The sequence below is a fragment of the Capra hircus genome, chromosome 21 (assembly GCF_001704415.2).
Source record: "Capra hircus breed San Clemente chromosome 21, ASM170441v1, whole genome shotgun sequence".
NCBI lineage: Eukaryota > Metazoa > Chordata > Mammalia > Artiodactyla > Bovidae > Capra > Capra hircus.
Genome location: NC_030828.1, coordinates 18,423,692 through 18,438,633, shown reverse-complemented (window position 1 = coordinate 18,438,633; position 14,942 = coordinate 18,423,692). Strand labels below are relative to the sequence as shown.

General features: G+C 47.9%; 1 protein-coding gene across 4 annotated transcripts in view; it reads left to right on the top strand.

The window, feature by feature from the left end:
* The window catches only part of NTRK3 (neurotrophic receptor tyrosine kinase 3), a 416,320-nt gene that overhangs the window by 107,692 nt on the left and 293,686 nt on the right, over positions 1-14,942 (top strand). For all 4 annotated transcript variants that reach the window (XM_018066411.1, XM_013972912.2, XM_018066413.1 and 1 more), the window contains exon 4: positions 11,888-11,956. In XM_018066411.1, coding sequence (XP_017921900.1) covers positions 11,888-11,956 — 69 coding nt within the window. The remainder of the gene's footprint in view (positions 1-11,887; positions 11,957-14,942) is intronic.

Below are 14,942 nucleotides of genomic sequence, written 5' to 3'. Positions count from 1 at the left end.
TTGCATCCCTCTTGAACCCTCTGCCTCCCTCTTCCACCTTTAAGGACCTCTGTGGTTACTCTGGGGCCACAGGATAATTAAAGGTAATTTCCTCATCTCAATTCATACCGTTAATCACATCTGCAAAGTCTTTTTTGCCCTAGAAGCTGAGGTATTCACAGATTCCGCAGTTCAGGCTGTGGACATCTTGGAAGATATTTATCCCACCTGGACCGTAGACATAGTCCACTCATGCTTACTCCCTCAGTAATGTCCAACTTTCTGCACTCCCATGGATTGTAGCCCACCAGTCCTATGGGATTCTCCAGGCAAGAATACTGGAGTGGGTAGCCCTTCTCTTCTCCAGGGAATCTTCCCAACCCAGGAATGGAACCTGGTCTCCTGCATTGCAGGTGGGTTCTTTACCATTTGAGCCACTAGAGAGAAGCTTACAATGTGCAAATAAATGGACATGGCTGTCTTATAATAAAACTTTATTTACAAAAGCAGAGTGCTGGCCCACAATCACAGCTTGCTGACCTTGGCACTCAATGGTTAATGAATCTGCATCCAATTCTAACATGTGACTTTCCCCGCCATCAAGCAATTCTGGGTCACCAGCTGAGGGTCTCACAATTCAACTCAATTCTGACATTATCTACCCCAAAATAGCATCAGACTACACAGATTAAGGGTTCAGTCCCACCACACCACCCTCCACTACAGATGGTAATCGCAAGTCCAGGTTGTCACCTGGGTTTCTGAGCAACAGGCTAGAAATCAGAGGTTCGACGACCCACTCCTTAGGTTTGATCAATTTGCTAGTGTGGCTCACAGAACTCAAGAAACTCTTTTACTCTCTAGATCAGTGGTGTATTGCAAAGGACATTAAAGGATACAACCCAACAGCCAGATGGGGACGTCCCTGGTGGTCTAGTGGTTACAACTTCACACTTCCAGTGCAGGGACCTGGGTTCAATCCTTGGTCAGGGAACTAGAGCCCATATACTACAGCTAAGTTCACATGCCTCAACTAATGATCCTGCCTGCCACAACTAAGATCTGGTGCAGCCAAATTAATAACTATTTAAAAAAAATTAACAGCTGGATAAAGAGATATGAAGAACGAAGTCCTAAACAAGGGAACCTCTGTCCCCATGGCGTTTGCAGCTTGACATGGTGACACATAGAAGTATTCTGGTTTCCCAACCCCAAATCCTACCCTTCTGGGGTTTTACAGGGGCTTCATGACATCATTGGCCGTTGGTGACAGATGTCCTCTCCCCTCACTGGAGATCAGGGGTGGGACTAGAAGTTCCAACCCTCTATTCATAGTTGATTCCCCTGACAACCAGGTGCATATCTTTCGGGGATTTCTAAAGGGAGAAGGCGATGGCACCCCACTCCAGTACTCTTGCCTGGCAAATTCCATGGACAGAGGAGCCTGGTAGGCTGCAGTCCATGGGGTCACTAGGAGTGGGGCACTGCTGAGTGACTTCACTTTCACTTTTCACGTTCACGCATTGGAGAAGGCAATGGCAACCCACTCCAGTGTTCTTGCCTGGAGAATCCCAGGGACGGGGGAGCCTGGTGGGCTGCTATCTCTGGGGTTGCACAGAGTCAGACACGACTGAAGCGACTTAGCAGTAGCAAAGTCACTTCACTCTCTGAAGCAGTTTCAGGAACTGAAGCCAGGAGACTGAGTCTTATAACAAAAGGTGCTCCTGTTTATCTGTCCTTAAAGAAATAACAAGGGTTTGGGAGCTCTGTGTCAGGAACTGTGGATAAGGACCAAACATATACTTCTTATTTTGACCATCATTTCTCTCATCAGTGGTCCCTAGTCTTTTTGGCACCAGAGATGGGTTTCATGGAAGACAGTTTTCCCCACAAACCGGAGGTTGAGGGGGATGGTTTCAGGATGATTCAAGCCCATTACATTTATTGTACACTTTATTTCTGTTATTATTGCTTCATCTCTGCCTCAGATCATTAGGTATTAGATCCCGGAGTTTGGGGACCCCAGCTCTAAGTATATTTTGTGCAGTGATTATTTTTGCATGACATTTCTTGAAGAAGGTTCTGGGATCCAGTAAGTTTGAGAGGGGCTTCCCAGGTGACTCAGTGGTAGAGAATCCACCTGCTAATTTAGGACACTTAGGTTCAATCCCTGGGTCAGGAAGATCCCCTGGAGAAGGAAATGGCAACCCACTCCAGTATTCTTGCCTGGAGAATCCCATGGACAGAGGAGCCTGGTGGGCCACAGTCCATGGGGCCGCCAAGAGTCAGACACGATAGAGCAGCTAAACAAGAACAACAACAAATTTGAGAGACTCGATGGGTCAGATCCTTCACTTGGTAAAAGTTCTGAGAAGTTCTGCAGTAAATAAGCCTGTTTAATTTCATTTAGTGCCAAGTTTTTCAAGCAACATGAAAATTTTGGCCTTGTAATACCCATTGGCATACAGAAGACCTCGGCTTCCCAGGAACGTTCTCTGGGAAACCCAGGGTTTAGCTCAGCCCCAGGCCTGTGGACAAGCTGCCTCCAGTCTCCTGATCTCAGGTCAAGACACCAGTCACGTCACTTGAGATTTGATTAGAGAAAGCATTTTGGCTTCATTAAAGTTCATTAAATGAGCCATCCAGTGTAATTTAGCTGAATAAAAATGGCTCAAATGGCTTTAACCTACACCCCCCTTTTACAGCAATTTAATTGAGGGAAAAGCAAATATATCAACGACGTAGAAAAATACTCCTTGGCCTTCAAGAGGAGCACTGGGTGGCAGCATCTGCTTCCTTGTCACAGGGCCTGGATTTTAGGGGGTCAGCTCAAGGGGGACCCCTCAGGGGTCGGCAGCAGCCCTAGTAATGAGATGACCCGGAGCTTCCTTCCTTCAAGGAGGCTGAGGGCAGCCACCCTCACTTCGCCCCACGGGGGGCAGCAGGCATCTCTGGTGCAGGACTGGTGTGTGCCAAGTCCCACGTTCAAGATCATGAAGTGTAAGCTCCCTGGTTCTGGGAGAAGCTCCCTGGTTCTGCCAGCCTCCTCTTTCTCTGTGGTTTGTTCCTTTTTAAGCAAATTCTCTGTAGGGTTGGTGCTGCATCAAGGAATTCTTCTTTCTTGGACTTTTCCTCCACATCTGTCAGTGATTTCAAACGGATCTTGGTGTGGCTTAGCAGGGGAGGGAGTTGACTGTCTCCCAGAAGACCAAAGAGATAGTTCTTTCATGGGAAAAATTCGAAAGGCAGAGACAAATCGCTGAGGGGGTGTGGGGTCTTCAGGAAGGAAGAACTGCCTCTTTCATACGCTGCATTTGTGGATGGAGAAAGTCAGAATTACATCATGATGATCTCACCAAGCCGCAGCCCCCATGAGCTTGTGAGAGTAGAAGGGGGTGGCCTTTTGTTGTTCTCTGGGTAGCCACGCCTGATGCTTGGAGCTCGTTGTTCAGTCACCCAGTCCTGTCCGACTCTTTGCGACCCCATGGACTGCAGCATGCCTGGCTTCCCTGTCCTTCACTACCTCCCAGAGTTTGCTCAAACTCATGTCCACTAAGTTGATGATGCCATCCAACTGTCTCATCCTCTGTCACCCTCTTCTCCTCCTGCCCTCAAACTTTCCTAGCATCGGGGTCTTTTCCAATGATTTGGCTCTTTGCATCATGTGGCCAAAGTCTTGGAGCTTCGTACGGTTCTTAGAATAATGCTTTCTGCAAGCAGCAGGGTGAATTCTCTAGGAAAAGTCGGTGACTGTGGCATTCACAATTGGGATGCCAGCTGAACACACTCCTGGGTCTCTGTGCTCTCTTGTAACCATCTTTTGCAAGAGGAGGCTAGCATATGCCTGGGACAGGAGCTGACCAAGCGGACAGGCCCCAGATTGCATCTTCGTGGCTGGACCCTGATTGGGAAGCTGGTTTCCTGGGGTCATGAAACATAGGCATAGAGAGGGAGGGACTGAAAATCAAGACTTGGACGCTTTCAGAGATCACAGTTGGGCAGTCAACTCTGCTGTCAGGACCTTGAGGGCAAAAGAGGGGCTGAGGATAGGTATGCTCGTCTGCTAGGGCTGCCATAAGCGCTGCAGACTGGGTGGCCTCCACAGCAGGGATGATGACTGCTTCACAGTTCTGGAGGCTGGGAGTCCAAGATTAAGGTGTCACCAGGGTTCCTCTCTTCTGAGGCCTCTTGCCTCAGCTTGTAGATGCTGACTTTTCCTCCTGGTGTCTTCTTGTCATCTGCCTCCATGCATGTCTGTGTCCTAATCTCTTCTTATAAGGACACCAACCATATTGGATTAGGATACATGGCCTCCTTTAGCCTTAATTACTTTGTTTTTTTTTCAAAGATGAAAAAACAATATTTACTTTAATATCTATTGCCATACATTACATTCCCAAATTTCAAAAAGATAAGGTTGTAGGCAGATGAAATTACGAGAAACCTAGCAAAGTGCATCCATAACATCATATTCAGTGATGAAACACTGGATGTTTTTCTTCTAGGTTTAGTAACAAGGAAAAAGCTGTCTTACTTCTTCTACTCAACATCACACTGAAAATCCTAGCTAGTACAATAAATCAAGAAAAAGGAAAATCAACTGGGCTAGGGGAGGAGCACCCAGGGTTTAATGCAGATTGTGAAAAATATATCCAACTGGATATGCTCAATGCTCCTGAGGGCTCCGTAGCATAGGGATAGCTAGGCACCTGTGGCCAACAGTCCATTCCACACTCGAGTCCTAAGACCCAGGCTGCCCCGGGCCTGCCTCTGCTGATAGGACAGGAGGCACTGCCACAGTCAGCCACACCCTTAATCTGGGAAGTCCACAGAGGCTTCCATCTTCAGCATCGCTTTGTGGGTGGCAATTAGCGTCTCCTTCTCAACCTTTTTAGCAAACTGGAAGGTCAGCCCCTAGTTGTCTCAGTGTTTGTGGAACAGAAGTATTCACCTGGTTGGCTTCTTTTGACCACAGAGTCCATCTTTTTTTTATTTTTAATTTTTTAATTGGAGGAACATTGCTTTACAATGCTGTGTTAGTTTCTGATGTACAGCAACATGAATCAGCCACATGTGTGCTACATTACTTCAGTTGTGTTCGACTCTTTGCAACCCTATGGACTGTAGCCCACCGGGCTCCTCTGTCCATGGGATTCTCTAGGCAAGAATACTGCAGTGGGTTGCCATGCCCTCCTTCAGGGGATCTTCCTGACCCAGGGATAGAACCCACGTCTCTCAAGTCTCTTGTGTCGGGAGGAGGATTCTTTACCACTACTCCACTTGTGAATCAGCCGTAAGTATACATATCTCACCTCCCTCTTGAACCTCCCTCCCACCCTCATCCCACCCCTCCAGGTCATCCCAGAGCACTGGGCTGAGCTCCCCGTGTTACACGGCAGCTTCCTGCTACCTATCTGTTTTACATACGGTAGTGTATATAGGGGGCTTCCCAGGTGGCCCCAATGGTAAAGGATTTGCCCACCAATGCAGTATACTTGGGTTTGATCCCTGGGTCAGGAGGATCCCCTGGAGAAGGAAATGGCAACCCATTCCAGTATTCTTGCCTGGAGAATTCCATGGACAGAGGAGCCTGGCAGACTAGAGTCCATGGGGTCGCAAAAGAGTCGGACATGACCGAAGCAGCTGAGCACAGTGATCAGTCCAGTTCAGTTTAATCGCTCAGTCGTGTCCCTTTGCGCCCACAGTGTACATATCGTCAATTCCAACCTCCCAGTTAGCCCCCCCCCTTCCCTTGCTGTGTCTTTCTCTACATTTTAGGCTCCATGTTGAGTGACGCTTTTGTTGGATGGTGGGGTTCCCAGGGTAGAGGGTGACATCCTCCCGACTCTTGGGGCTCCATCCTGCTGCAGTTGGGCGCCCCTTTAGGAGGGTCACGGAACTACTTTCCATCCCAAGGCTCCCTCTGTTCACCACGGGGCTAATGCGGGAGGGGCCACCTCAGCCGTCTCCCCCTCAGGGTCAGATTTGGCCATCTGGCCCCAGAGCACCCAGGAGCCGCATCGTCGCCGTTCGTTACTCTGGGCCCCAGAGTCTGGGCTGTGAGGGGAGCAATAGAGCAGGACAAAATTAATGGCCTTGTTTGGTAGCCTCAGATGAGGGATACGGGGCAAGGTCATGGGGCTTGATTTTGGGAAAGTGTTTGATGCATCATCTCGTAAAATCTTGCTCACCAAATTAATTCCAGCGGTCAGGTGACTTGGAAACTGGCCACGGACTCGAGCAAAAGTCAGAGACGGGTGATAATGGATCTGTGAGGGAGGAGGCGCGGGGCTGCTATGCAGCTCAGAGGCAGGATGGTTCTTAATTAAACCTTTGTCTGATGAGTGGGGTAACCGGCCCATCAATAACTGATGACAGGTGAATACAGGCGAGGCATCAGCTAGAAGGAGAAGCAGGGGCAGTGGGAGGTAGGTGGGTGGTAAGTCTTTGCTTCATCTTTCGATCTGCACAGCACCGTGAGCGCCTGTGCCGCCGAGGCAGGATGGCCAGAGGCGTGCCCTGCTTGCCTTGCTGGGGGTGAATATGCTTGCCCTTGCTTGTGCTTTGTGTGTTTGCCTCCGGGCTGGATGCTTCTGTTGTGTGTCTCTGGCAGGCCGCGGTGTATGGTTGCCCAGGCTGTGTATACGCGCTCCTCCCGGGACTTCTGCAGCACAGTGTTGCTCTCTCTGGGGACAGGTGCTGTGCTGTGTGTATGTGGGCCTGGGCGTTTGCATGTCTGTGTGTTGGTTGCAAATGTTCCTAGGTATGTCGTTTTGGTGCCTGTTGCTGGAGTCTTTACGTTAAGACTGCTCAGAGCTGTTCAACTTTGATTGGCAGCCTCTGAGCCTCAGTTTCCTCATCTATCGCGTGGAGATCATAGCAATACCCACCTTGTATGCTGCTGCTGCTGCTGCTAAGTCGCTTCAGTCGTTTCCCACTCTGTGCCACCCCATAGACAGCAGCCCATCAGGCTCCCCCGCCCCTGGGATTCTCCAGGCAAGAACACTGGAGTGGGTTGCCATTTCCTTCTCCAATGCATGAAAGTGAAAAGTGAAAGTGAAGTCACTCAGTCGCGTCAGACTCTTTGCGACCCCGTGGACTGCAGCCCACCAGGCTCCTCCATCCATGGGCTTTTCCAGGCAAGAGTACTGGAGTGGGGTGCCATCGCCTTCTCCAGAAATAGTTGCTATAAATATTAAATGAAATCATAAAAGCGAAAGTGGGTAACTGAGTTGTTGACATTGTTATTTTGTTGCTGAGTTGTGTCTAATTCTTCTGCGGCCTCATAGACTATAGCCCGCCAGGCTCCTCTGTCCATGGGGTTTTCTGGGCAAAAATACTGGAGTGGGTTGCCATTTCCTTCTCTGGGATCTTCCCAACTTGGGGATAAAACCCAGTCTCCTGAGCCAGTGGGGAGGCCCCAAGTAGTGGAGTAGCTGGTGCTGAGTGAGCCCTTGGTGAATTTGGCCATGGAGATGATGTGGGGAGGCAGGAGGAGGTGAGAGAAGAGGGTCTGGACCGCAGAAGGTGCAGGTGGTTTGTGGACCATCGAGGAGGAGGAAGGGAAGAGGGCAGTCATGGACAAAGCCTTTGAGTCCGGCCACGGCCGCGCCATCTGGCCAAAGAGCTGAAGGAACGCAGGGGCTCTTTCTCCCCCAGGTGGGGCTTGGTGGGTCGGGGAGGCCTGGGGTGGAGCTACAGAAGGGACACCCCTGGGAGAGCGGGAGCCCCCTCCCCTGTGTCTGGTCTCCCCGGCCCCGCCCCACCAACTTGTAATAAGGAGATAATGCCATTTCTTATTCTTTATTTGCCCAGAATGCCTGTTATTTTCTTTATTTCAGAATCCAATTTTCTCTTGACATTTCTGCCTAATGTAGCAAAACTTGACCTTTGTGAAAGGACATTGCTGGCAGCCTGCTCCCTGCCTCGGGCCCCCCAGGAACTCTGGGCTGCTCCTCCCTCAGAGACGGGCGAGGGTCCCCACTTTACCTGGACCGCTCCTGGGTCCCCGCCTCCTCCTTCCTGTGGGGGCAGGGGCGGGGCGTGTTTCCCAGGGCGCAGTGAACCTGGGGTTCCCGGCTGCTGCCTCTCCCGGCAGCCGCCGCTCAGCTTTAGAACCAGGGACTTTGTTCCAGACTGCGCTGGAGTCGGGCAGAGAGCTCAAGGCCCCAGGGCCTTGTCTAACTCCTGCTGCCTCTGGTGCTGTGTGCGTAAACCAGCAACAAGGTTCTGGTGCATAAACTCACCGTTATGGAAACATCAGGGCAGCTGATGGTAATGGAGATACCTAGGGTGGTGCCCAATCCTGTTATCCTTGACCCCGAGCTTCAGCTTCAGGTCCACTCCCAGGTGTAAGGTCACGACTCTGATGGGCGTACATGTCTGATCGCCTGCTCCTCCCTTCCGAGCAGGAGATGCTCTGCTGGGAGCTGGACGCCTGGGTGTTCTCACATGGTCGTCATGCAGTTCTTCTGTCCCCCTTCCCTTCCAATTCAGTGGGGGAATGAGGCGGTTTGTAGGAAAAAGATGCCATTGTTAGGGGTTTTGTGAAGCTGAGCATGCGGATGGGTTAAGGTTTACAGGCTTTTTTTTTTTTTTTTTATTACAACAGCTAAGGCATGGAAGCAACCCAAGTATTCAACGGCAGATGAATGGATAAAGATGTGCTATATATACACAATGGAATATTACTCAGTCATTAAAAGGAGGTTTATAGGCTTTTGGTGAGAGGCTGTGTTTTTATTCATGCCAGCGTTCCACAGCTCTGCAGAGAGGAAGTTAGTCACAGTGTGGGGATATGAGGGACCCTCCTAAAGAGGGCCAAGGAGAGAGTGCTGGGGGCTGGGGAGAGAGTGTGACAGTAAGTTTGGGGTACACCTCCCTGGAGACCTTCCCTTTGTCCCCAGTCCCTTGCACCCCAAGAATGGGGTCTTCCTCCCTCACGCAGTCGTGGGCTTTCACCAAGATAGTGCTAGCTGCTCGGTCATGTCTGACTCTTTGTGACCCCGTGGATTGTAGCCCACCAGTCTCCTCTGCCTTCTCCAGGCAAGAATACTGGAGTGGATTGCCATTTCCTTCTCCAGGAGATATTCCTTCGCCAAGGATCCAACCCAGGTGTCCTGCATTGCAGGCAGATTCTTTACCATCTGAGCCACCAGGGAAGCGCATGTCACCAAGATAGGTCTGCCTCAAATGCGAGGGGGAAGCCCTGTCCTCCAGCTTGTCCTTGGCTTTGAATATCTGCTCCTCTGATGAGCCATGATTACCCTCTGTGACCTCACCCAGCATGAGCTTCTCCTATGGGTTCCAGACCCATGCATCCGGCAGGCTGTGTCACGTCTCTCTGTGGACATCAAACAGGCATCTCAAGCTTAGGGTCTGCAAGGGGGAAGGTCTTGATCTCCATGCCGCTCTCCAGTTGGGACCCTTCTGCAGCCTTGGGCTCATTAAATGACAGCACCACTCTCCTGGGCAATCAAGTCTCCCTCTGTGGCCTGATCCAACCCCACAGGAATTCTGGCAGCTCTCCCTCACCGCCTAGCTTGAATTCATCAGCTTAATCATCTCTGTGCGCTCTTCTTGCCTGGAATATGGCAGCATCTCCTAATTGCTTTTATGGCTTCCAGTCTTGGGTTCCTGTTTTTAAAGATGCCGGTTAGATTATGCCACGTCCCTACTTAACACTGTTCGCTGCTCTCGCATTGCTCCTTCAAGTAAAATCCAGACGCCTTACTTTGGCCCAAAAGGTGGGTGTGGCATGGCCCCTTCTGGGTGCTTACTCTGCTTTTAGTTTTAAAATTTTTTGACCAAATGGCACAGGGATCTTAGTTCCCTGACCAGGGATCAAACCAGCAACCCCTGCCTTGGAAGTGCAGCGTTTTAACCGCTAGGCTGCCGGGGAAGTCTCCCTCCTATTTATCCTAGACCACACTTCTCCTACTTCCTTTCTCACTGGCCTCCTTTCTGGCCCCCTTATCCCTCTCAGGGCTTTACACCTGACGCTCCCACTGCCTGGAACACACCTTCCCTGGCCCTCAGCTCAGTTTCACTCCTCTTGTCTCAGCTCCAATGTCCCCTCTCAGAGGGCATTTATGGAAGCCTTTGACTTGTGGAATGTTCAGAATGCTTGTTTATGGCGATTATTTCATAGATATTTATTATCTTAAACTCATCAAGACATATATATTAAATATGGAAAAAAAATTTTGGAAAGTCAGCTATACCTTAATAGTAAAAAAAAGGGGGGAGGAGGGAGGGATAAATTAGAAGTTTTGGACTAGCAGATACAAGCTGCTATATATAAAATGGATAAGCAGTGAGGTCTTACACACTTCCAACATAGCCCCGTCTCTCTTCCCCATCAGTTTCTTGCCCCACTTTGCTTAGGCCCTTTATTCTACTCATCACAAACTGCAATTCTGTTGCTTATTCATTAGTAACTTGAACATACGTTCCCAAGAGACCTTATCTACTGTCCACCCCCTCGTTCCTTGGAGCCTATATTTGGCTGTGAACAAATATTTGTTCTAGAAGTTCCCTAAACATAGGTGCACTTGTAAATCTATGCATATGTGTATAAACAGGAGTCTCTGTGCATTTGTTACCAACATGTTTGATAGACATGAATATGCATGTGCTTGTGTGTGTGGGTAGGCATTTGCCTCAGTGCAGTCTTTACTGCTCTTCTTTCTCATCACTAGATGAGCCCAGAGTTCCTGGGGTACCACTTTGAGTCCAATGTCTCCCACTGCTGCCTTGAAGGACTGTTATCACATCGAAAGTTATTTGTTGAGCCTGGCAAAGTAATAACCGTGGGTGTGTTTCTTCTTTTATTCAGAAGACTAATGACTGCTCCTTTCCCTGCACATCCTAATGAGAACAATTAAATAACCATTAGGAGGAGAACAGAAGTGTGAACACAAAGGCTGATGTCTTGATCATCGATGGGCAGGGTTGCTGGGGGAGGGACTGGCTTGAAGGGATTACAGATGTGGAGGTTTTTTTTGACTTGTGTGAATGTTAAGAATGTTTGTTGGTAACAGGGCGCAATAGCCTCACTTATGCAGGGTGAAGAAGTCCCAGGTATCTATAGTACAGGGTAGGGCATAGTTAACAATACAGTATTGTACACTTACAATTTTGGGAAAAGGGTACATGTTCTATTAAATATTATTATAAAAAAAAAGGAGGGGAGAAACTTTTAGAGGTGCCAGTTAAGTTTATGGCACTGTTTATGGCTATCATTTCATATATATATATTATTTTAAACTCATTTAAGACATATAAATATGTACAGCTCTTTTGGTAAGTCAACTATGCCTCAGTAATAAAAAAGGGAGGTGGGATAAATTAAGAGTTTGGGATTAGCAGATACAAGCTACTGTATGTAAAATGGATAAGCAATAGGTCCTACTGTGTAGCACAGGGAATTATATTCAGTTACCTATATAAACCATAATGGAAAATTATATGAAAAAAAATGTATTTTGTTTAACAGTCACTTCACTGTACAGCAGAAATTAACTCAACCTTGTAAATCAACTGTACTTCATTTGAAAAAAATACTTGGTTTGTACACGCTCTACCCTGAGGGTTCTCTGTCCTCCTGAAAGAGGGTGGGCTTAAAAAGGTGAAATTTTATTGTGATGAGAGGATAGCAGAGAATGACCAAGACAATTTTATTAATTTATGTATTTCATTTGATTTGTAAAGTCTTTTCTTTAAAAGGTCTCAGCATCCTCTCAAGACATGGTCTGTAGCCTGGACTACTGGCCGATGTGCTCTTAGCCGAATGGAACAAAGGAGGAGCACAGCTAAGCCAGGCTCCCACGAGATGACCATGCCTGCCACACAGAGCAAGCCTGACTCCAGATCGTCCGTTAATTTTCTTTATTTGTCCGTCTTGCAGAAACCTGTCAAGTAACCGGCTCACCACACTCTCATGGCAGCTCTTCCAGACGCTGAGTCTTCGGGAATTGTAAGTTCAGTTTCGAAAACTGTCCACATTGGTGGAGTGGTGGTCAGAGGTCGGGTGAAGCCACTGAAGGCCGGGCATACACCTGAAGGGGTCTTTGGGGTGGATGACATGGGTGTACCATGTTCAGTGAGAGGGAGTCACCTCATTCCTTGATTTCTGATACTCTTTCTGGGCATAGTACATTTCAGAAAATAGGAATTTCATCTCTTAGCAGGATGTAGTTTTGTGACCTGTTAGTAGTTAATTAATAACAGTATTGAATTTATAATAATAAAGAGAGTTAGTTTATAATAAATAACATTTGTAATATGTAAATAGATTATTAGGTGTGCTTTCGTTTACATGACCTCTGATTTATCATCACTAGTGTCAACCAAGGTAGGTATTATTATGCTTCCCATAAAAATGCTATCTCCACCCTTTAAGGTGAGGATTTTTTAGCTCCAGAAAGGCATGTGACACACAGCCAAGATCACCTTGCTAGGGATTGGCAGAACCAGGACTTGGACATAAGCCTTTAGTTTCAGATTGCATGTCTTTCCCACTTCTCATGATCTTCCGTCAGCCGATTTGGCTTGAGCATGGGCATCCTGAAGGGACGAAGCCCGCATATCTATTCAATCTGCCTGTGGACCTGGCTGAGCCTTGCTGCATCCTGAGACTGATCAGTGTGCTTTTACCCCAGCTAGCCATTTTTCACAAACACATATTGGATGGATGAGTGAAAGCTTGCAACCACTGCTGGAAAAAAGAACTCATGTTGTCGTGTGAGCCATCAGGGTCAGGTCTGTGCATGAAGGACGGCATATTATGTTGAGAGAACAGATCAGGGAATAAATTGCAAAGGAATTGAGACATGGATGGAATTAGGGACGCAGCGTTCCAGAGACACTGCTCACGTGTCTTCTCTTTTACTTGGTGACTCCGATCCAGATTCACTGAATGCAGATTGCTTTCCTATCCTTTACCAAGAGGCAATGAATGACCTTGGATCCCTGCCCAAGCTGTTGCCCTTTCAACTTGTTCTCCCTCCAACTGGTTAAGACCTGAGTTCAAGGATGAGTCATAACCTTTTCTGACCCAGTTGGTGAGGAGGGAGAATATGTACATTTCCATGACAGTCCTGTATATACCTTACTCATCCTCATGGAGTAGATGTCTACATGGTGCTGAAAGAGGCCATTCCAGGGATGGGAAGGGCAGAGAGGGTCTCTTTGACAGTGTTGGAGGGTTTAGGATAAGATCGCTTTCCTACCTTAGGACATTGCCCTTCCCACTAGCTTCTCCGGAGCACAATAGCTGTAATGATCGGAGTTCATATATAGCTACCATCAGATGTACATCAATAAAAACTTCTGAGCTTGAAAAAAAGGTAAATATATACTCATGTGCGTTCATGCTAAGTTGATTCAGTTGTGTCTGACTCTTTGCTACTCTATGGATTGTAGCCCACCAGGCTCCTCTGTCCATGGGGTTCTCCAGGTGGGAATAACGGAGTGAGTTGCTATGCCCTCCTTCAGGGGATCTTCCCAATCCAGGGACTGAACTGGTGCCTCCTGTGTCTTCTGCATTGCCAGGCAGTTTCTTTACCACTAGCGCCACCTGGGAAGCCCAAATATATACTCATTAGTTTATAAAACACAGAGAAACTGGGCAGTGTCACAGAGACATCTCAGCATCAGGTTTTTCCACCTGATGCACTTGTGTTCATTCCCATCTTTGAAGGTAGGCAAGATGTTAAAGGTAAACGAACATGACTGCTTTGATCACTGCTAATGCTGACTTCTGAGATCTTTGTTGCAGGCACTGTGCCAAGCAATTGAGTTATGTATGTTATTTAATCCTTAGAACAATTCTATCAGGTCAGAATGACTACTATCACTTCAACTTTGGGGACCCTGGCGGTACTTAGAAAGGCTAAGTATCTTGGTTAGGTCTCCTGTTAGCTGAATGGTAGCATATGGACTCAAGATCTTGACTATTACGCTCAGCCATCTCCCAACTTTTTCAGTCTTTTTAATCCAGGTGTGTTAGTTACTTAGTCATGTCTGACTCTTTGTGACCCCATGGACTATAGCCCACCAGGCTCCTCTGTCCATGGGATTCTCCCGGCAAGAAAACTGGAATGGACAGCCATTCCCTTCTCCAGGGGATCTTCCCGACCCAGGGATTGAACCCAGGTCTCTCCCATTGCAGGCAGATTCTTAACCATCAGAGCCACCAGGAAAACCCTTCCAATCCAAGGATGGATCCATTCTGTGATAATTTTCAAACAAATGTGTGATTGCAGTTTTTCCTTACCTTGCTTTAAGACTGACCAGGGGCCCTGCCCTAAAGGATCTACTTGGGGGCTGTCTTTCTTGAGAGTCTTTCGTTTAGTTCTCCCAAGAACCCAGCCCTTTCATCTATGGGAGTCCAGGGACAGCATCTCTCCAGGGGACCTCTTGGTCTGCCATTGTTGGAATTATCGAGACAACGTTCAGTGCTCCTTCTAAAAGTCATTGACTGCTAAATCAATGGTGTGCTGCCCCTGTGACCTGTTTCTTGGAGTTTTAGAAACAGTTGTTCCATGGATATATATTTAAAGAAAATGTCAGATTTCTCCCAGAGGCTCATGGGACTCTGCATTCATCTTTGCCCGGGATCAATACACCAGTGAGCTGGCTGTGACTTATGGCGGAATGAAGACGTTCCCTCCAGGGCGAGTCACTGTGGGAGAAGCACCATGTCCACGGAGTATTTCATTTCTGTCATATTGCTAAATAAGAAAAGAATTATATTGGAAAATAAAGAAACCCCTCTCTGAGGGAGCAGTCGCCTGATAGGGGTCTTTTTTTTTTTTTTAGAAGAAGAATTGAATGTTGAGGGTGGAAAATTTATCTCTTGGCTGGAGGGGCCGCATGTTGGCTCTTAGCTGTGGCTGTGATTAAAATCCAAACAATCCCAGTTCCTGGCAAATGGAAGAGGGGGTCGTATTTTCTTGTCT